The sequence below is a fragment of the Pelophylax lessonae genome (genome assembly GCF_965119305.1).
Source record: "Pelophylax lessonae genome assembly, chromosome: 4".
Classification (NCBI taxonomy): Eukaryota; Metazoa; Chordata; class Amphibia; order Anura; family Ranidae; genus Pelophylax; species Pelophylax lessonae.
Genome location: NC_138771.1, coordinates 495,538,230 through 495,560,142, shown reverse-complemented (window position 1 = coordinate 495,560,142; position 21,913 = coordinate 495,538,230). Strand labels below are relative to the sequence as shown.

Here is a 21,913-nt window from a genome sequence, read left to right as displayed (position 1 = left end):
TCATGATTTATAGCCTGCTCTATGTCCTGTGATGTACGATAAAGAAAACTTAGCATAACATAACAGGACACAGAGGTTACTCCCCTGTTTTTAGGGGTTCAATGCTGGGGTTTTTAGGGTTTAGCTTTTGTAGAAAGCTACAAATCTAAGGAGCTTTCTGAGGAGAACGGGTTAAATAGGAGGACTTCCTGTTTAATTCTTCTGCCAGTGTCCATTCACCTATGGGTGGCGCAAAACCCAGGTAGTCATGATTTATAGCCTGTTCTGTGTCCCGTGATGTAGTTTAAGAAATAGATTTTACAGGTCAGGTACAAAATCCAATTATTGCTCTGGTCCATGGGGAGTATACAGGTAAGAGAGCTAAAGCAGATAAAATGTGCATCGCCCGTCACTTTTTCTCCTAGTGAGCCCTTCCCCGATCCATCCAATACAAGAAACAAAAATGGCTTTAGATACACTTTCAAATAATAAACATTAGCAAATGTGAATCTGCATTGTAAAATTTCTTCCCTACAAGACCAAATCTGGAGTTAATTTTTCACCCAATGCAGCCAAAAAGTGTCATCCTCATCCTGTGGGACATTGCTGTTTTATGACAATAAATACCCAGCGTGCTAAATTTACGTCCCAAATCTGTGACTGGGACTGGACTCCAGAACGATTGCCTCCAGGTAATCAAGTATTAATTTAGTCACTGGGGAATTCTAAGAAAAATAAACATCCCATTACCAGCTGTCTTGGGAGTAAACCAGCCAGTTCCTTCCCTTGCTAAGCTTAATAAAAAAGCTGCTGTCGGATCGCAATACGTAATATCCAATTCCTAGCCTAAGGATCAATGAGAGCTTATTTATTTTTATTTCAAGTAGAGCTCATTCCATGACAACACGGCCGGGATGTTGGTGATGGATTCTCAATGCTGCCATTGGTTAATGTACATCTATAGTGACTACCAAGCCTCTAGTGCAGGAGTGTCAAACTCAATTTCATCGCAGGCCGCATCAGCATATTATGGTTGCCCTCAAAGGGCTGGTTGTATCTGTTAGACTATATACATTTATCCAGGGATTTTTTTCTTAGAGAATAGGTGCAGCAATGTAACCGAACCCCCCCCCCCCCCCCACCACCAAACCACATCAAACAGCGGGTGTGGCCAAACTGCACTAACAGTGGAAGGATCTGTGTTTGACACATTTGCTCTAGTGCATGCAGAGCTAAGCCAGGTACATAAATATTAAAGTTCATCTACAGTAACCCCATAAACAAAAATGTCATATATCACAGTTAAGCACCCATTTCCAGTCCCCAGATCTGCATACCTTCTGTGCGCATTGGGACTCCCACCATCCCTGCCTTGAGTTTCCAGGTCTGCATGTCCATTATGAGGAATTCATCCCTGTCCTGAATTCCTGGTTCAGTTAGGGACACCCAAAATTCCCAGGTGGACAGGAACAAAACTGGGAACTATGGAAGAGAGAGTATGTATCCAAGGTAAATAAGAAACAAGGTTCTGACTCTAACTATGAGTAAAATATCACTTTTGATTGCACTGAAACTTTAACTTAAAGAGCAATGACAAATTCCAAACTGCCTTACCATGTTCTCTAGAACATGAGCCTATACCATGTTCTCTAGAACACGAACCTAGATAATGTCCCTACCACAGACATTTAAATGCATATGTACTATACCCTCTAGATCTGTATAGTTTGAAGCCAGCTAATTTACCTATGTGTTGAGGGGATCACCGGAGCACCTAGAGAAAACCTATGCAAATGTATAATATATGTAGGCTATCCCTGTTAGCATTTAGACCTAGAACCCCAGGCACTGTAAAGCTAGAATGCTATTTACCCTTTATGGTTAAGGGTTATTTTATACAAAGCAGGTTGACCTGGTGTACGCAACATAATAATAAATGCAAGGATTAGTAGAGTATGTCATCCTTATGTGACTTTATAAAGTTACTAATCTAATTGTGTAGACTTTTAAAGTATATTTATTTATATTTTTTAAAGAACTAAACAAAAACATTTTGGCTGGTCGCCTAGCAGCCGCAAGAGCCACAAGAGTTTACTCTCCAGTTTTAGTAAATCAACACCAATGTGTCTCTCTTGTGGATGCTGGGAGAAGATCAGCACTCTTGAATGTTTTAGTATATCAACCCCAGAGTAAAGGAGCTCAAGAGTGCTGCCTTCTCAAACATGGCTAATGCAGCCGATCATTAGAGGTGTCTAAATCTTTCCAAACACCACTAAACCTGCTTTACAGAGATAGTGATCCAGTTCTGTATTCCCTTGGTGATTGACTTAAGCTGTTACAACCTATGTTGCATCCAAAGCTCCCATCAATAATAAATAACTCAAGCTTGCTGGGACTTTGTTGGTTTCCAAGCAATCAATCATTTTTAAGTTGGGATACCATGGTGTGCACCCATCCATGAGGCCTTGAGCGTTAACGTCCAAGAGAGACATTTGGACCTATTTGGTTCACTAGGGGTCCTCAAGTTCGTGAATATAACATTTTTTGTAAAACCACTTGATGGGACTCAAAAACAGCACAATTACAGTCACTGCATCACACTTATCACTAAGAATGTGCTGAACAGTCACACTTATTGTTGGCTTCTCTTCCTTTAGACGTCCCTGCAGAAGAGGAGCCATCGCCCTGTGCCCTCCCTAGCAATAATGGACGCCACTGTCCCAATGAGACCTTCTGTGATTCCGGCTGGGATGGGCCCAAGCATGGAATCACCAATTTTGACAACTTTGCATTTGCCATGCTCACCGTCTTCCAATGCATCACCATGGAGGGCTGGACAGACGTACTGTACTGGGTGAGTTGGTGAATGAATTGCTGGATAGAGCCAAAATGGAGTAACTCTGCTGCAGAATTGGTTTGCAAAATTGTAATTAATATCTGGTGAAGGTAAACCGCTAAATATAAAGATGAAATACATATAAGGGAGCTGTTTTATCTGCCAAAGTAGTTTCGTTTCTGTCTATCCAGTCCTGAAATTTGCACAGCTCCATACAGCACAGCCCTGTAACACTTACTGGTCTTGTCCTTCCCAAAGCCTGTAAATCAGGCATGTCCAAAGTCTGCTTTAATTCGGCCCCACAGGTAATTTGGAAAAATACATTGGCATCATTTATGACTATTATTGCTGCCATCATTAATCATCATTGGTGGGTTCATATAGCGCTTATATGTGGTTAACCCTTGAGTAAATGAATAGGGAGCACGCGTGCTCCGAATTGAGATGAATACATTCTAAAATCTCAGTTACTGTCAGTTGGTCTAAATCAGTTATAAATATATTTGGACACCACATGTATACTTGGTGTTATGTTCTTGTTCATATTTTTTTAACTTAAAAGTTGACAGACAACCTTTATTACCAATAATATGTAATGTACTTTACAATGTTCCTGACATATATTTCAGCTTCCTGGATTTTTTTTTCATCTGGCCTTCAGATATGAAAGGCAGAGTGATTTAACACCTGTTTAGATTTGTCATCCATGTGACGAAATGAAAAGTATGCCGTTTGCAATAAACTTTGCATAAAATAGTTAATTTGTATTTCATTTTAATGGTCCAAAGAATGTCAGGCAAAATAGTCGGCCCTCATGCATGTTCACTTCATCAAATCTGGCCCTCTTTAAAAAAAAGTTTGGACACCCATGCTGTAAATGGACTGAAAAACAACAGGATAATAAGCTCATCTCATTGTCACTCCAATCTCTTCTTCTATCAGCAACCTTCTTGCACTGTAGCACAACTAGCTGGCACCTTTAACTCTGCTTATTTCCTTTTATTTGAGGTTTAGTGGACAATTTACAACATAGGAAGAGCTGCGGGATTTACACTTGTTCTTGTTGAGAAAAACACAAAAAAATTACCGGGATGCCCTGTCATACTCACTTAATGATATGCACAAGCTCTGAGTATAAGACTGACAACTTTTTTGCCTTTCATTTAATTCACTCTCTGGGATTGTGTTTAGATGCAGGATGCTATGGGATATGAGCTGCCCTGCGTGTACTTTGTCAGCCTCGTCATCTTTGGGTCGTTTTTCGTTCTGAATCTGGTTCTTGGTGTGCTGAGCGGGTAAGAGACAATTTTTCCCTCTTTTTGTGAATGTATTTTTTTTGTCTTGCTTTAACATTTATTGGAATTTTGTTGAACTGTCATTTAAAAGATTTATTATGTATATTTATAATATTTATTTTATCTTCTTTAACCACTTCCCTACTGGCGTATAGGGATATGACGCCGGCAGGAACACTCTCTCCCTCCAGGCGGGCGTCATATGACATTCGCCCGTTCCTGCTTCTCTCCCACCCCCCCCGGAGGCTCACAGCGATCGGTGTAAAGAGCCATTAAAAAAATGGTTCTTTACCATGTGACTGGCAATGTCCAATCACAGCTGGCCACATGCACTGTCCTCGTGCGCGCCCCCAGGGGCGCGCAGAGCGGCGATCGGGAATGGAGAGTGTCACACTGACACAGTCCATCCCCGATCAGGTTAAAGAGCCAATGAAATGTGTCCAATCACAGTCGGTCACAGAATGTCAACAAACCTTGGTAACTAGCTGTAAGCGTGTTCTCCTCCTCACACACCGATCCTGTGTGAGGAGGAGATTGCGGTAATAGCTAGTTACCGATTACAGTCCATACTACACACTTATTGCCCCCCAATAAAAAAGACCTGTCACTAGCTCATCAAAGTACCTGTCACTAGTCCATCCCAGTACCTGTCACCAGCCCATCAGAGTACCTGAGTACCTGTCACCAGCCCATCAGGTACTCTGATGACAGGTACTCTGATGGGCTGGTGACAGGTACTCGGGTACTCTGATGGGCTGGTGACAGGTATTCGGGTATTCTGATGACAGGTACTCGAGTACTCTGTTGACAGGTACTTGGGTACTCTGAGTACCTGTCATCAGAGTACCCAAGTATCTGTCATCGGAGTGCCCGAGTACCTGCCTCCAACCCATTAGAGCACCCAAGTAGCTCTCTGCAGCCCTTTAGAGCACCCGAGTGCATGTCATCAGTGTACCTAAGTACCTGTAACCAGCGCCATCAGAGTACCCAAGTACCTGTTATCAGAGTACCCGAGTACCTGTCACCAACCCATCAGGGTATCTGAGTACCTATCTGTAGCCCAATAGAGTACCTGAGTACCTGTCTCCTGCCCATCAAAGTATCAAAGTACCTGTCTCTAGCCCATCAGAGTACCTGAATACCTCTCTGCAGCCCATCATAGTACCTGAGTACCTCTCTGTAGCCCATCAGAGTACCTGAGTACCTATCTGCAGACCATCAGAGTAACCGAGTACCTGTCTCCAGCCCAGAGTACCCGAGTACCTGTCTACAGCCCAGAGTACCCGAGTACCTGTCTCCAGCCCTGAGTACCCGATTACCTGTCTTCAGTCCAGAGTGCACGAGTACCTATCTGCAGCCCACCAGATTACCCGAGTAGCTGTCTCTAGCCCATCAGAATACCCAAGTGCCTCTCTGAAGCCCATCAGAGTACCTGAATACCTTTCTGAAGCCGATGAGTGTACCTGAGTACCTGTCTGCAGCCCATCAGAGTACCTGAGTACCTATCTGCAGCCTATGCCTCCTAGATTATGTGTTGGGGTGTTTGCTTTCCAAAATGGGGTCATTTTGTGGGTAATTTAATTGTCCTGGTGCTACAGGGCATTCAAAAGTGTGATTGGTTGTAATGAAATTATATGTGTCATTTATGCTCCTAGAACACCTGATGGTCCTTGCATGTTGGGTCTCTGTATGTGGCCGAGCTGTGTCAAAGTCTCACATATTTGGTATCGCCATACTCAGGAGAAGTAGCAGAATGTATTTTGGGGTGTAATTTTTGCTATGTCCAATGCTTTGTGTTATAAATATCTTATAAATTGACAACTTTGTGTAAAAAAAATAGGTTTTCATTTTCTTTCCACATTTTCCTAAAACTTGTGGAAAAAAATTACATATTCAAAAGACTCATCATGCCTCATAGAATATATGTTGGGGTGTTTGCTTTCCAAAATGGGGTCATTTTGAGGGCGTTTCCATTGTCCTGGTGCTCCAGGGCCTTCAAAAGTGTGATAGGTCGTTAGAAAATTATATGTGTTATTTATGCTCCTAGAACACCTGACGGTGCTCCTTGCATGTTGGGCCTCTGTATGTGGCCAGGTTGTGTAAAGGTCTCACACATGTGGTATCACCATACTCAGGAAGAGTAGCAGAATGTATTTTGGGGTGTAATTGCAAGTATGCATATACTGGGTGTGAGAAATAACTTGTTATTAGGACAATTTTGTGTAAAAATAAATAAATAAATAAATAATTATTTCTTCATTTTCCCAAGAATTGTGGAAAAAAATGAACATGCCTCTTACTAAATACCCTGGAATGTCTACATTCCAAAAAGAGGTCATTTGGGGGGTATTTGTACTGTCCTGACATCTCAGGGCCTCAAGAAATGAGACAGACCGTCGGTACATCAGGTGTGATTAGGTCTGATCAATTTTCAATGATTGGCACCATAGCTTGTAGACTCTATAACTTTCACACAGACTAAATAATAACCACTAATTTGGGTTATTTTTACCAAAGACATGTAGCAGTATAAAGTTTGGCCCAAATGTATGAAAAAAAATTACTTATTTGCAAAATGCGATAATAGGAACTAAGACAGAATGTTTTTGTTTTTTTTTCAAAATTTTTGCTCTTTTTTCACTTATATCGCAAAAAATAAAAAAAAACAGTGGTGAATAAATACTACCAAAAGAAAGCTCTATTTGTGTGAAAAAAAAAGATAACAAATTTGATTGGGTACAGTGTTGCATGACTGAGTAATTATCATTCAAAGTGGGAGAGCGCTGAAAGCTAAAAGTTGGTCTGGGCAGGAAGGGAGTGTAACTGCCCTGTATGGATGGGGTTAACATCAGCTTTATTTATTCTTTTTTTCTCTCTTGCCCCTGTGCCTAAATAGTCATGTCTCACTATTCTCTAGCAGATATTTAATTTAATTGTTGGAGAAGGACACAAAGCTGCTCTTTGGATACAACAGAATCTAGTTGAGCAGAGCAGAGAAAAAAATATGAATAATTTGTCTATACATTTTGTGAGCTTGGTCGATGTTTATTTTGCTGGTACATGACCATAAAGAGCTGTAAAGCAGTTTTGCCCACTGCAGTTCATAATAAAATGTACAGGCCAAAGGATTAAAGTTTCCAACAAAAGTGGAAGCAATCGGATGACCAGGCAATGTTGTTGAACATACTGATGTAGATTGAACAGTGGCGGCCCGTGCATAGCGGGCGCCAGGGCGCCGCCCCCCTACCCCTAAAAAAAAGAAGAAAAAAAAAAAAATGACAGCGAACAAATAACGTTTAAAAAAAAAAAAATTGGGTTCGCCGGCCTTTGTAAGGGAAGTGGTGGCTAGGGGGGGGGGTGGGGTTACGTCCCAGAAGAGGCGCCGATCGGCAGCCTTCTGGGGGCGTAACCCGATCGCAAGTCCTTGCGATTAGACACCCCCACTTTTGGATATCCTGGCTGTGATTGGTCCAGTCTCCAGCCTGGACCAATCATCATCCAGGACATCCGATCCCTGACGTCACAATGGGGGCGGTGCCGGTGCGTGAGTCAGTCACTCACCGTCACCGCCGCTCGGAGGACGAGGGAGAAGCCGCTCTCCTTCCCGCCGCCGCCGCCGCAGAGAGGACGGACTGGATCGAGGAGGGAAGAACCCGCCGCCGCCAGGTAAGTGCATTAAATTGAAGGGAGCACGCACGCTGCACTCTGCATTGATTGGGGGACAATGCTGTGGGCACTCTGCATTTATTGGGGTACATTGCTGTGGCACTCTGCATTGATTGGGGTACAATGCTGTGGGCACTCTGCATTGATTGGGGGACAATGCTGTGGGCACTCTGCATTTATTGGGGGACAATGCTGTGGGCACTCTGCATTTATTGGGGGACAATGCTGTGGGCACTCTGCATTTATTGGGGTACAATGCTGTGGGCACTCTGCATTTATTGGGGTACAATGCTGTGGGCGCTCTGCAATCATTGGGGTACAATGCTGTGGCACTCTGCAATCATTGGGGTACAATGCTGTGGCACTCTGCAATCATTGGGGTACAATGCTGTGGCACTCTGCAATCATTGGGGTACAATGCTGTGGCACTCTGTAATCATTGGGGTACAATTCTGTGGCACTCTGCAATCATTGGGGTACAATGCTGAGGACACTCTGCAATCATTGGGGTACAATGCTGTGGGCACTCTGCATTTATTGGGGTACAATGCTGTGGGCACTCTGCAATCATTGGGGTACAATTCTGTGGCACTCTGCAATCATTGGGGTACAATGCTGTGGCACTCTGCAATCATTGGGGGACAATGCTGTGGGCACTCTGCAATCATTGGGGACAATGCTGTGGCGCTCTGCAGTGATTGGGGACAATGCTGTGGCGCTCTGAATTGAAAGAGGCATGCACGCTGAACTCTGCATTGTGGGGGCACAGAACAGTGTTTATTGCATTGAAGGGGGCACAGCACAGTGTTTATTGCATTGAAGGGGGCACAGCACAGTGTTCATTGCATTGAAGGGGGCACAGCACAGTGTTCATTGCATTGAAGGGGGCACAGCAGAGTGTTCATTGCATTGAAGGGGGCACAGCACAGTGTTCATTGCATTGAAGGGGGCACAGCTTCAAAGTCACGCAATTTTTTTACTGCGTTTTTTGGCGCGAAGCAATACCTATTACATTTTTCTTTTTGCGCCCCCCCCAAAAATTTTGAGCACCAGCCGCCACTGAGATTGAAGCCTAAATACTAAAATTTCTAATAAGCTTCTTTAACCACTTCAGCTCTGTAAGGTTTACCCCCTTCATGACTAGGCCATTTTTTGCAATACGGCACTGCATTACTTTAACTGACAATTGCACAGTTGTGCGACACTGTAGCTAAATAAAATTGATGTCCTTTTTTTCCCCACAAATAGAGCATACTTTTGATAGTATTTGATCACTTCTGCAATTTAAATTTTTTGCTCTATAAACAAAAAAGTCCGACAATTTTGAAAGATAAACAATTTTTCTAACGTTTTGCTATAAAACATACCCAATAAAAAAATGTAAAAAAAATCAAATTTCTTTATCAAGTGTTAATTTCGTCGACTAAAACGTTTTAGTCGACTAAATTAACACAATTTTAGTCGACTAAAATGCGACTAAAACAATTCAGATGACTAAAATACGACTAAAACTAAAATGGTATTTTAGTCTTAAGACTAAAATACGACTAAAACTAAAATGGCATTTTAGTCATAAGACTATAACTAAAACTAAATAAAAAATTGACATCATCAAAATAAACACTCCTCTGCTGGCCATTTCTATATCGGCAACACAATTCCATCCAGAGCATGTAATAATAGCACATTAAAGTTTAAACATGTATTGCACCACCGCATACGCGTAAGTAAGGAGCATCTACTAAGCTGCTGAAAACTAAACAATTAAGACAAAGGCTTTTCTTATATTTTTCCCTAATATTTAATGTTGGTAATATATTCAGGTGATATGTGCAATGACATTACAGCCAATGGAGTTTACAGCAGTGTTAATTTCGTCAACCAAAACGTTTTCGTCACCGCTTTCGTCACCGGCATTTTTCAACTGACCAAAACGAGACGCAAAGTATAGCACATTTTCATCAAATAACGACAACTATGACGAAAATCAAATCTGTTTTCGTTAACAAACAAAAACTAAACGAGAATGTGAGGCAGGGACGTTTACCCAACTTCCGGTTTTCACGGAGCTCCGCCTGTGTGGCGTCTGGCGTGCCGTGCCCCGTGACGTCCGACGTGAGGAGTGGACTACTACAAGAGAGTCGACTCGAGACCAGTCACCTGACCTCACCAGAGCACTGCAGCTGCAGCACTACAGCCAGACGCACCAGGCCCGACTCCTCACACGGCACTGGCACCCAGCCACCACCACATCCAGAGCAGAGCACCCACTGTGAGTTAACAGCCAGGCCAGCTATTACTGCCTCCCTGAGTCCCCTCAGACCACTCACCAGTCACCACTGGCATCCGATTCCGCCATTCATCCAGGACTGTGTGCGTGCATATGGGCCGCTGAGGCCCACCCGGCCCATCCTGTTAAACAACTTCAGTTCAGAGTCAGACCAGAGACCACCCTTAAACCTGAGACCCCCATCCAGCACTCTGAGCAGCATTGTGTGCACTCACTGCACTGACTGCAGGCAGCAGCATTACAGGCCTCCTCTCTGACCTGACTATGAAAATGAGTTTTAGTCGACTAAAATGTAGGACGTTTTAGTCGACTAAAATGTAGGACGTTTTAGTCTACTAAAATATAGGACGTTTTAGTCGACTAAATACGACTAAAACTAAAACACTTGCAGAAGACTAAAATGCCATTTTAGTCCTAAGACTAAGACTAAAACTAAATTGAAATTTGATGCCAAAATTAACACTGCGGTTTTATCAAATTGATTGTGCACATAAATAAAGGTGAACAAATGCATAAAATGCATTGTGCTTAAACAAGTGCTTACAGGATCTTCTGGTATTACATCCACCAGTAAAAATTTTAAATATAAAAGTCCATTCCTTATAAAAAGAATCTCCAGACTTTTATGTAATACATAAATTGTGCTCTGCACTCAAACAATGAATCTTGCATATTCACTGCTTCCTCTTTACACCTACTTCACAAGTGCAAGTGTGCACCCCTGAAGTGCCTCCCCACTCACCAGAGGATTTTAACTCTTTAGCTATACAGCCACAGCTTTTGTGTGCTCCATACCCTTAATAAATGAAAATAAATGATTCTCTTGACTCTCTTGTGAGTCTTGTGGCTCTGATTTCTTGTTCATGGCCTCCACAACCAAACCATCTTCCGGATTTTGCTTACTCAATATGCATTAAGAACACAGGAATCCTGACATAGCATAATAATGTTTATTAAAACCACACACATATAGTTAGAATTGCACTTACCTGATGAATAATATATCAGAGCAATGTTAGACTCTAAACCCAGAAGTGCTGCCACGGCGTGCTCTCCACGGACCGGGTGGGACATCACCGAAACCAGAAACTACGCATTTTGCTCCACCCATGGCCTCTTCAGGAACTAAAGTAACAAAATGCCTAGATGGGTGAACGTCTATCTGAGCAAGTGGGTGCTTCAAGGCAGACTGTATTTGTATGCAGACCGCTTCAGGTAAGCCCACATGTAATGTTGGGCCTCCATTAGTGAAAAAACTATATTCTAATGAGTGAAAGGGGCGGGCCAGGGACAGTCCAGTTGAGGAGGAGAGAGCTAGAAGATGCTGGAGGTCCTGCAGCCACAAAATGAGACGGGCTCTATCTGACTTGTTGCAGCTTCTAATTCACATTGTAAGAAGCTCCAGTGTAGAGTGAAATCAGGGTAAGCAATTTCAGTACAGGAACAGAGCCTGTAAAACTGTGCAAGACTGAAGGGAAGTTGTAAATGATCATAGAGAAAAGAGCAAGCATTTCATCGCTTGCTCTTTCTCTATGAAAGTGGCGATTTTCCTTGTTTGCGCTCTATTTCTCTCCAGTCCCGGCCAGAGCCCTAATCACGCACTCTTGCCATTTTAGCAGACTGCAAATTACAGGCTCGATGACGGAGACGCAAGCACTTGAAATCCTGAGCTTTATTCATGATCACCGTAAACAGCTGCCGACAAGAGCGGCGACTCCTTTATCTCCCGGCAGATACAATTGCAGCCTTTTCATCTCGAAAATAATACCTTGAATAAAAATGTTTATTGCTGATAATGCTGCGCACAGCGTGTCGCTCGCCCGCTCAAGTGACAACACGGGAAGTGGGGAAGATTGCCTGATAACCTGACGCTTTAATTTCGTAACACTGAGTGAAAGCAAGGGAAGAGGATGTTGAGCTCAAAATCTGCTTTTGAGTTTGAAGGCATTCTGAGTTAAAGATGGTTCCCTGTATTACTGGGTCTGGTGCTGTAGGCAAAGTTTTCAGTATTGTGATCATACTCTCCTTCTGTACTGTTCCAGGGAAAACCCCAGGGCTGCTTCCTCCTCTCACTCCAGTACTGGCTGGCTTAAAAGTAAACTGATAATCATTAGAGTAAATGTGGAGTCAAAAATTTTGTAATTTTTTATTTTTTATTTTTATTTACGAATAGAGTAGGGAGGGTTTAAAACCCATCAGTTTATTTTTTGTTTGTATCATGCTGGGAAAGATTTTCCCTTCTTTTCCTGTCCTGAGGGCACAAAAGGAAGTGATAAAAAAATCTCTCCAAAGTGAGGAAAATCCTCTTCTAATTGTGTCCCCATCGAAAAATGCATTTTCACCATTTGTAACTGTCCTCAGACCCTTTCTCTTTGCACAATTCGTCTGTTGGTCAATTGATGACCTTGAATGGCTTCCAATACCATCTCTATGCTGATGACACCAAATCCTCTTCACTCCTGAGCTCACCCCCACAGTCTCCTCATGCATCACTGACTTACTAAATGACATAACAGTATGGATATCATACCACTTCCTCAAAGTCAATCTTTCAAATTAATATTTCTAACAATCCCCCCCCCCCCCCTCCGTTTCCTCCACCGACTATTCTATTGACATCAGTAAAACAAATATCAGAACCTTCTCTCATCCCAGGGTGCTAGGTGTAATCCTGGATTTTGACCTCTCCTTTTGGCCCCACATTCAGTCACTGTCCAAATCTTGTCGCCTTTACCTCCGTAACTATTCCAAAATCTATCTCCCCCCCCCCCCTTTATTAACCAAGAACACCGCAAAGCTATTAATTCTTTCCCTTGTTGTCTCTTGCTTAAACAATTGCAGCTCCCTCCTCATAGGCCTGTCGTTACACAGGCTATCCCCCCTACAATCTATCATGATTGGCAATACCAGACTCATCTACCTCAGTGACTGCCACCCCTCTCTGCCAATCCCGTTACTGGATTCCACTTGCCCAACAAATAAAATCCAGTATACTAAAAACAACATAAAAAATCATCAATCAAAAACACCTCAAACTGTTCTCTTTGCTCCTCTCAAGACCTCCTGCTGTTTAGCTCCCTCATCACCTCCTCTCATGCTTGCCTCTAGGACTTCCCAGTCCGCAGTTATCCTCTGAAGTTCCTTAACTCAATCTACCTGGCTATCTCCTACTCTGTTCGTCTTTAGGGGATACCTGAAAGCCCACCTTTTAAGAGAAGCCTATATTGCCTCCACCTACTAACTGAACTTACTTTGCCCTATAAAGTTGCAAAGGTTTGCCCTTGGGACTTTAAATGAGGTGTGACACGCCCAACGATGAGATAAAAACTTCAACTTTTTTGGTACATACAATGTCAACAAGTAAACACGGACAGATATTGTATTATAAAAACAGATTTGTGGTGTTATACATAGTATATTATATATTTATAGTCAGGTACAGTATTCCATAGAACAATCCGTTGTAGGTATAAAAATGCATCCTGGTAGCCCGATGGGTTTCGTGAACAACTGTTCACATCCTCAGGGGTTGATGCGATATATAAAGTAAATCTGTTGCAAAAGAAATCGCAGTTGTTCCATTGGTTGCCGCTGGGAATGTCTATCCCTGGAGCTGTGGGCCAGGGATCCATGAGGGCCTGGTGGGACAAACAGGGCCATACGCAAGCACAACCAACACTTCAGTGGCTCCACGGTGATCGTTGATGATACATGCGAACTCTTGCCAGAGCATTGCTTTATTATGCCATCACCATGAATGCCACACTATGTTGGTTTGTTATTCCGTATGGCCCTGTTTGTCCCGCCAGGCCCTCGTGGATCCCTGGCCCACAGCTCCCGAGATAGACATTCCCAGCCAATGGAACATGAGCATGAGATTTCTTCCACAAATCTGTTTCATAATACGATATCTGTCCGTGTTTACTTGTTGACGTTGTATGTACCAATAAAGTTGCATTTTATAACTCATCCTTGGGCATGTCGCACCTCATTTAAAGTCCCAAGGGCAAACCGTTGCAACTTTCTATGTTATCTAGGGATGGAGGTGCGTCACGGAGTGCATCAGGCCATATTTTATTATTGTCTTTTACTTTCTCCATCAACTCATCTTTGCACAGTTATTATCTTTTTAAATCACTTGCCCTACCCTTTTATATTATAAGCTCTCATGAATAGGGCCCTTCTAACCCTCTTGTCTTTGATTGTATTGTAACAGTGCTTTCTCCCTTTATATTGTAAATGCTGCGCAAGTTGTTGATGCCATTCCAATTCTGTACAATAATTGTCCTAATACTTTCCCTGCACATAAAAATTGCCACTAAGACAAATAGAAAAAGTACAGTATATCTACAGTCCTGGCCAAACATATTGGCACACCTGCATTTCTTTTTAATAATGCACGACTTCGCCCAGAAAATTGTTGCAATTACAAATGTTTAGGCATTCTCATATTTATTTCTTTTGTTTGTATGGTATGCCACAAAAGCTAAATCTGACACATTTCACGCAAAACTAAAAAAATGGACCGGACAAAATTATTGGCACCTTCTTAAAATTGTAAGAAACAATTCCATTCAAAGTTTGTGGTGCTCCTGTAATTTGTAATGAAACTCACCTGTATCAATTACCAGATGCTGAAAATATAGAAATCACACCAGCAACCAGTTAAAATTGTGAAAAATGTGCTCCACTTTTCTGTTGTGTGTCTCTGTGTGCCACACAGAGCATGAAGAAGAGAAAGAGCACCAAAGAATTGTCTGAGGACTTGAGGACAAAAATTGTAGACAAGCATGGACAATCTCAAAGTTTCAAGTCAATCTCCAGAGATCCTAATGTTCATGTGCCCACTGTGCACAACATTGTCAAAAAGTTTACAGCCCATGGCACTGTAGCTAATCTCCCTGGACATGGACGAAAGAAAAAAATTGATCAAAGAGTTTGCCAACTTACCTGAGGACTGCAAAATCCTTTTGGGAGAATGTGCTGTGGACAGACGAAACAAAATGACAGCTTTATTAGCTGTAGATACATTTTAAAAGGTGGTGCGGTGATTGCATTTTACTTATCCTGTCTTTCTAAGCAAGTCTATTAGTGCAAAGACTGAGGGCCCTTTCACACCTGTGCTCAGCAGTATTGCATGTATTTTTTCATTTTAATACCAATTTACAAGGAGAAGTGTGGGATTTGAAAGAAAAACAAACACACATACTCAACTTCATGCTGCAGCATCAGTGTGAAGATGCAGCTATCCCACGTCGGCTCTAGCCACGAGAACTGAGTGATCATAAAACCACTGATCGCTCAGTTTTCTGACTGCTCAGAGTGGGTGGAGAGCCGTGACTGTCAGTCACGGCTCTCTGCTCTGCTCCTCCAGCACTCATTAGAAGGAACAGGGAGAGGTTTGCTTCGGCTCTCTGTGGTGCATGTAGAAGCTGAGCCAACTGCTGATCAGGGATCCTTGCAGATCCTGGAGTGGCTCTGCCATCTCAGCTGATAGCAGGCAATGGCCCACTATTAACTGACTTTGGGTCATAGGAGAGCAAAGTGCACTCCTGTGACCCACAAGAGAAGCATGGTAAAATAAAAAAAAAAGCTTTTAAAAGGCTATTTTTTAAAGTAGAACTAAAAGAGGAGGGTTATAACTCCTATCTTTTTTGCCATCTGTGATTTTTGGTTTACATCACCTGGTTTCCATTTACTTCATGTCCCATATCCACAACAGAAAGTTGTCTCCCAAGTGAGGGAAATCCACTTTTAGACAATTGTTATCAGAACCTGGGCCCCCATTGGAAGATTTCACTCCTATTCCTATTCCGGTGACAGCTCAAAATTTGGGATTTTTTTTTTACTTTCACTCTTGGTGATAATTGTTGCCATGGCAAAAAGAGAAGGCGAATCTCTCAAAGGCTCCTTTCACACTTTTGCGGTTTGGGGTCTGACTTGTGAGACCCCAAGTTTAGGACATGTGATAATCAATGTATTTCCATGAGAGCCATTCCTACTGACCGCTGTGACTTCCGAAAAGGATCCTGGTTCGACTTTTGATGGGACTTTGGTTCAGGAAATGTAAAGTCAGATAAAAATCGCACTGTAAAGTTGCAATGCAAGTCGCACAACTTTGTTGTCTCACAAGTGTGAAAGGAGCCTAACAGGGACAAAGACAGCAAAAAAAACATGATAGGTGTTTTCCCTCTCCACTTTATCCAAACCTAAAAAAAAACCAAAAATCCATCAATGAAACACATTTAAAGATCTTAATTTCACTCCATTAGAGCCAGTTCACACTGGGGCGACTTCAAAGCCGCCTGACTCTGAAGCCGCCCCCTGCAGCGCGACTTCAGCATGGCTTGCAAACTACTTCTTTAATAGAAGTCAATGCAAGACGCTCCCAAGTCGCCCCAAAATAGTGCAGGAACCTTTTTCTAAGTCGGAGCGACTTGAGTCGCTCTGATTAGAACGGTTCCAATGCACTGAATTGAGCGTGACCTGTCAGGCGACTAAGTCGCCTGACAAGTCGCCCCAGTGTGAACCGGCTCTTAACCTTTAAACTAAGTTTTATATATTCCTCTGCAGCCATACTTAAGCTTCAGTGTGTGTGACTTGGCTGCAATAAGCTCAAAGAGATGGAGATGGAACAGGGAAACCCTCTGGCTTAGATTATGGCACAACAAAAACAAGAGAAGGGTGCACCGACCTAGTGCAATTCCATTATAACATTTATTGAATCAATAAAATAGGTATCACACATAATACTCACAAATGCATGTAATGCACGTGCATGTCAAACCACAACATCGACAAAATGCCTCCAGGACTTTTGGACTGTTCCAATGCTGCAGGGAGACCTGATGGTATCCGTGATAGCTTCGGCTGACACGTTTCAAGGACTTTCTCAGAGCCAAAGAACTGAATGACCCACCATATGTTTATATGTACAAGGCAGACCACCCTCATTAGTAGGTCCCGCCCCTCAACCACCAATTAATGGTGTATAATACTCCAGGGGTTAATTGCAGATCAATCCTCACTCTCTCTATCAGAAAACACCATGCACATTACAGTAATATCCACCTATAGCATACCAATTATTAATCCTACACAAAGATATATATATATATATATATATATATATATATATATATATATATATATATATATATATATATATATATGTGTACATCTATATACCTCAAAAGGGTGCAGGATCAAAGTCAACTTTCACACACAAAAAAATGTAACTTTTCAAATAACTTCAGCAACTGATATCTCAGGATCCTGACAGGATGACAGGATCACTTTAAGTAAACCTCTAAATATAAGTCCACTTACATTTTTTTTTAACCTTCTTTAGTGGAGGGGACTTGCCTCATCCTCTTGTTCTCCTCTGACCTCCAGCTCTCCATGAAAGGGTCTCGTGACTCCTCCAAACAGGTCTCATGAGCAAAGAGCAGTCACACGCCTGCAGCGTTTTCATCTGAAGGACCGTGAGATGAACAAGACATTCCTTCTAAAAAGTAACACCCACCAAGCCTCGCACAATCCGGGTATTGATATTCTACTTGGGATTCTGTTCCCCTTTACTCCCACCAACTTTTATTTCGCTCTTCTTTTGCTTTGATCACAATTTGACATTTCCAAATCACAAACGGAGCTGCTTGCCGAAACAAGTTGATTTCCCTGAGATATCACGCAAGATTATTAAAGAAAGATTTCCTGACCTTTTCCTTTCTTGAATGAAAGTAGACCTCTAGTTGGGTCCTTACTCAGCGTAAATAAATTGAACACAATTATATAGTTATGTTTGGTACCTGAAATATCTGTGCTACTAAACTACATTTTTTAAAATTATTTTTATGTATAGTTTATGTATAGTGCTGTTGCCTAAATGGTCCTTTCAATAATCACTGTATCTCCTCTTAGAGGGATCCTTTAAGTCTTTCTTAAAAAAAATTCTGAAAAATGATTCTTACTTGGTAGGACCTACATGATTTGTCCTCTTAACAAAGAATATTCTGATCCTGGGTGGAATATTATCTATTTTTAATTATTTGCAATACAGTCTTCCTACCCTCACCGTCACCCCCCCCCCCCCCCACCCACATTCATTTTTCTCCTCTTTTTAAAAGGGTGGCAAATACTTATATTGTACAATACCTGAGGGTAAGGTGTAACCAGGTCAAAATATTTAGACTATTGAAAGTTGGTATATGAATACATTAATATCTATTCTTCTCCCGATAAACTTTTAGTCTTTATATCAAATATATCCTCTCTATTGCAGCAGGTTCTATTTTGTGTAAGGCAGTTAATATAGAAGAAGAAGGGTTAGCTCTCCATAGTATGAAAACATCAGCCATCATTTAACATACTCTATATCTAAATCCAATCACTAAAATCTTATATAAGCTTTAACATCATAATTTAAAATTTGTTTTTAGATTTTTTTTTTTTTTAATGCTTCAGCTTTTAGTAAAATAATACCTGGTTATCTTGCTGATTGTTCAGACACTTCCTGTTATGTGTTGACAATGCTCCATCTCTGTCTCTCAATTGTGTTCCAGCATGCTCATCCTGTCACATGCCTACAAGTGGCTGTGTCGACACACAATGAGCAGGCATGGTCCACTGTTGCCACTATTAGGAAGCCAGTCAAGAGCAATGAGTGGCCGATGCTGGAGAAAGTGCCTGTAGACATGAAGTCACTGAAAGAGGCTAGAGGAGATCAGCTGAGAGAGGGGGGGGGGGGGGGAGAGAATGAAAGAGATGAGAACAGGATTTTGCAGAAAAAATAAAAAATGTATTTTTTTTATGATACACAGCGCAACTAGCAAACAAAATGTTTTCTGGTTTGGGTTCCACTTTAGCAGTGTAACAGGGTCTGAAAAAATATAAATAAATACATATTTCAGTCTGTTACACTGTGCATACTATTGAACTTAAGCTGCACAGTCTCTGCTCCTTCCCTGCACTAGTATGGAGAGACATCCCTTGGCAATTTAAGCACCACTACCAGTGTGAATGCAACATGTGTTGAAGATTTTACTATGTTCCTGTTCTTTGGCTTACTGGACTCTTCTTCCTGTTTCTGTGGTTGACCTGTCCCTGCTTCACCAGAGAGTTTTCGAAGGAGCGAGAGAAGGCCAAGGCCCGGGGTGACTTCCAGAAGTTAAGAGAGAAGCAGCAGCTGGAGGAGGACTTGAAAGGGTATCTAGACTGGATCACACAGGCAGAAGATATCGATCCTGAGAATGAAGACGAGGACATAGATGAGGACAAACCACGGAACAGTGAGTCTTTCTTTCAAAACCTTTGGTGACACTCTGATTTTAGGGTAGTAATAGGGGGCACTTGGCATGTATTCCTGTGTGCACCAGCAACGTGTGAGGGCAAATTTGTATTCTCTTCTGTTAGATCGACGTTTTGTCTAATGGACTTGTTGGATTATTTTCTTAACATCAGCCTGCTGCAGCTGGTGCAAATCAAGATTAGTGCGGAGAGTCCTGCTGTCAGAATGCCATGTCCCAGTGGGGAGGATTTCTCTATCCACCTCATTTGTGTGGGAGCTAGCTGATCGAAAAAAAAAAAAAAAGTAATCTATGGCTGGCTTTACCCATGTTCTCTTGTCATTGCTGCAGGCTCCACAATAGATCTGTTCCACTTTCCTTTCTTCCATGCTGTAGAGCAGTGATCCTCAACCCTGGCCTACAGGGCTCACTAACAGGCCAGATTTGCAAGGTAACTGAAATACATCCCAGGTGATATCATTTGCTGCTCAGTGATTGCAGTACTCTAGTCTGCATCTCCCCAAGGTAATACTTAAAATCTGGCCTGTTAGTGGGCCCTGAGGACCGGAGTTGAGGACCACTGCTGTAGAGGAGGCAAAAGGGAAGACCAGTTTTATCCTGGTCTTGGATAGTAGATTCTGCCAACATCCATAAACATTAACTTGAGAACAAAAGAATAAACCCCAATTGTGACTTTACTAGCAGAAAAAGAGAGTAATTTGCAGATAATGAGAAATATATTAAAATGTATAAAAGCTTTATTGATTATACAATAGTAAAAAATGATCACATGGTCAAATTCACGTTAAAAGAAACACCACAAATATCATGATAACATACTAATACATATTGTTCATAATATTGGCACCCTATAACTCAGGTATTGGAGCACCAGGTTGGTCAACATGGGGTATATGGCCAAAACCTTATGGGTGTTCACAGGGTAGCTATAGCGTTTTGGAAATATATTTATCCTTCTTCAGGGGAAGACAAGGGTGCAAAATTATGTTGTCACCACAGAAACAAAATTTTCACAAAGGTGGTCCATCTGGATGTGTCTCGCCACCTATTTCGTTGGCCAACACAAGGGGAAGAAGGGAACAGGAGGAGGTGCAGCCATGCTACAGAAATCCTACAGTGGAAGGATTACATGGTGGGTAAAGTTGCATCACAGCAATTAAGTAATGTGTGTGGTGGTTGATGGAGGTATCTTGGCTGATACCTCCATGCAACTTTACCCACCATGTAATCCTTCCACCGCAAACGGTCCCCGCATGTGCTGATTTCTGTGCCATGGCTGCACCTTCTCCTGTTTCCTTCTTCCCCTTGTGTTGGCCAATGAGATAGGTGGAGTGACACATCCGGATGGACCATGTTTGTGTATATTTTGTTTCTGTGATGACAATATAATTTTACACCCTTCTCTTCCCCTGAAAATGGAAAAAAATATCATTCCAAAATGCTTTGGGCTACCCTGTGAACATCCATCAGGATTTGGCCATATTCCCCTATGTTGACCAACCTGGTGCTCCAATACCTGAGTTAACACGTGCCAGTAAAATGAACAATATATATTATTATGTCATCATGTTTTTTGTGGTCATTTTTTACTATTGTATAATCAATAAAGCTTTTTTATATTTTAATATATTTCTCATTCTCTGCATATTACTCTCTTTTTCTGGCTGTAAAATCCCAATTGGGGTTTATTCTTTTGTTCTCAAGTTAATGTTGTTGAGGAGGGTACTAAGGGCAGCAGATGGATAGGCTCTTGCTGCTGTCTGTCAAACTGCTAGGAGGAGGAAGGAGCAGAAGTGTGTCTCTATGGGCTACAATATATTACATTTCTGCTGTTGGGTTTAGATATACTTTAAATAAAATGTATATCTTGATAGGCCTCCTTTAAGGATTTATCAAGCCAGCTACAGATGATTCAGTCATTATGGGATGACTGCTGACATTTGTCCCGCATCCCTCCGCATTTGTGTCATTGTTGTGATTTATGGCCTGACCTCTCCCTCCAATGACACAAAACGGACAACCTGCTTGACTCTGTGATCTAAACATATCTCGCCCCTAATGAACTGAGACATTTGTCCAGGGAAAGAGGGCAGAAATGAGTCGAGTGCCGCATGCGAATTCTCTCAGGCCCTGTCTCCCGTCCTTTATTGGCATCCGCTAGAGCGTAAAATAATTCTCCGCTAAATTTAACAAGATTATATGGAAAATTCAGCCCTGGAAGGCATCCTGCATGGGCTTGTATGAATGCCGGGGCAGTGCGACACAGACTGATCATCTCCTGCAAGACAGGGGTGTTGTGTTCACCAAATGTCTGAAACAAAAACTGTCTGTGGTGTCTACCGCATGAACACCATTACAGCCCTATAGCAAGTTTAAAATTGAAAATAATATTCTGATTGGCTGCTATAGACAGCATAGGTTTTAGTTCAAATATTATAATACTGAACTATATAAAAATGTAAAACAAAAGTCCAGTCTGTATTTAAAGGAGAACTCCTCTAAGCACTGTCTGCATCTTCACTGACAACATGTCCTAATCCCA

The 21,913-nt window shown here is 42.0% G+C and overlaps 1 protein-coding gene across 7 annotated transcripts in view; it reads left to right on the top strand.

Annotated features, from left to right (window-relative positions):
* Positions 1 to 21,913, top strand: part of CACNA1C (calcium voltage-gated channel subunit alpha1 C) — an 800,624-nt gene that overhangs the window by 428,386 nt on the left and 350,325 nt on the right. For all 7 annotated transcript variants that reach the window (XM_082255705.1, XM_082255709.1, XM_082255707.1 and 4 more), the window contains exons 7-9: positions 2,637 to 2,833; positions 4,007 to 4,110; positions 19,181 to 19,353. In XM_082255705.1, coding sequence (XP_082111831.1) covers positions 2,637 to 2,833; positions 4,007 to 4,110; positions 19,181 to 19,353 — 474 coding nt within the window. The remainder of the gene's footprint in view (positions 1 to 2,636; positions 2,834 to 4,006; positions 4,111 to 19,180; positions 19,354 to 21,913) is intronic.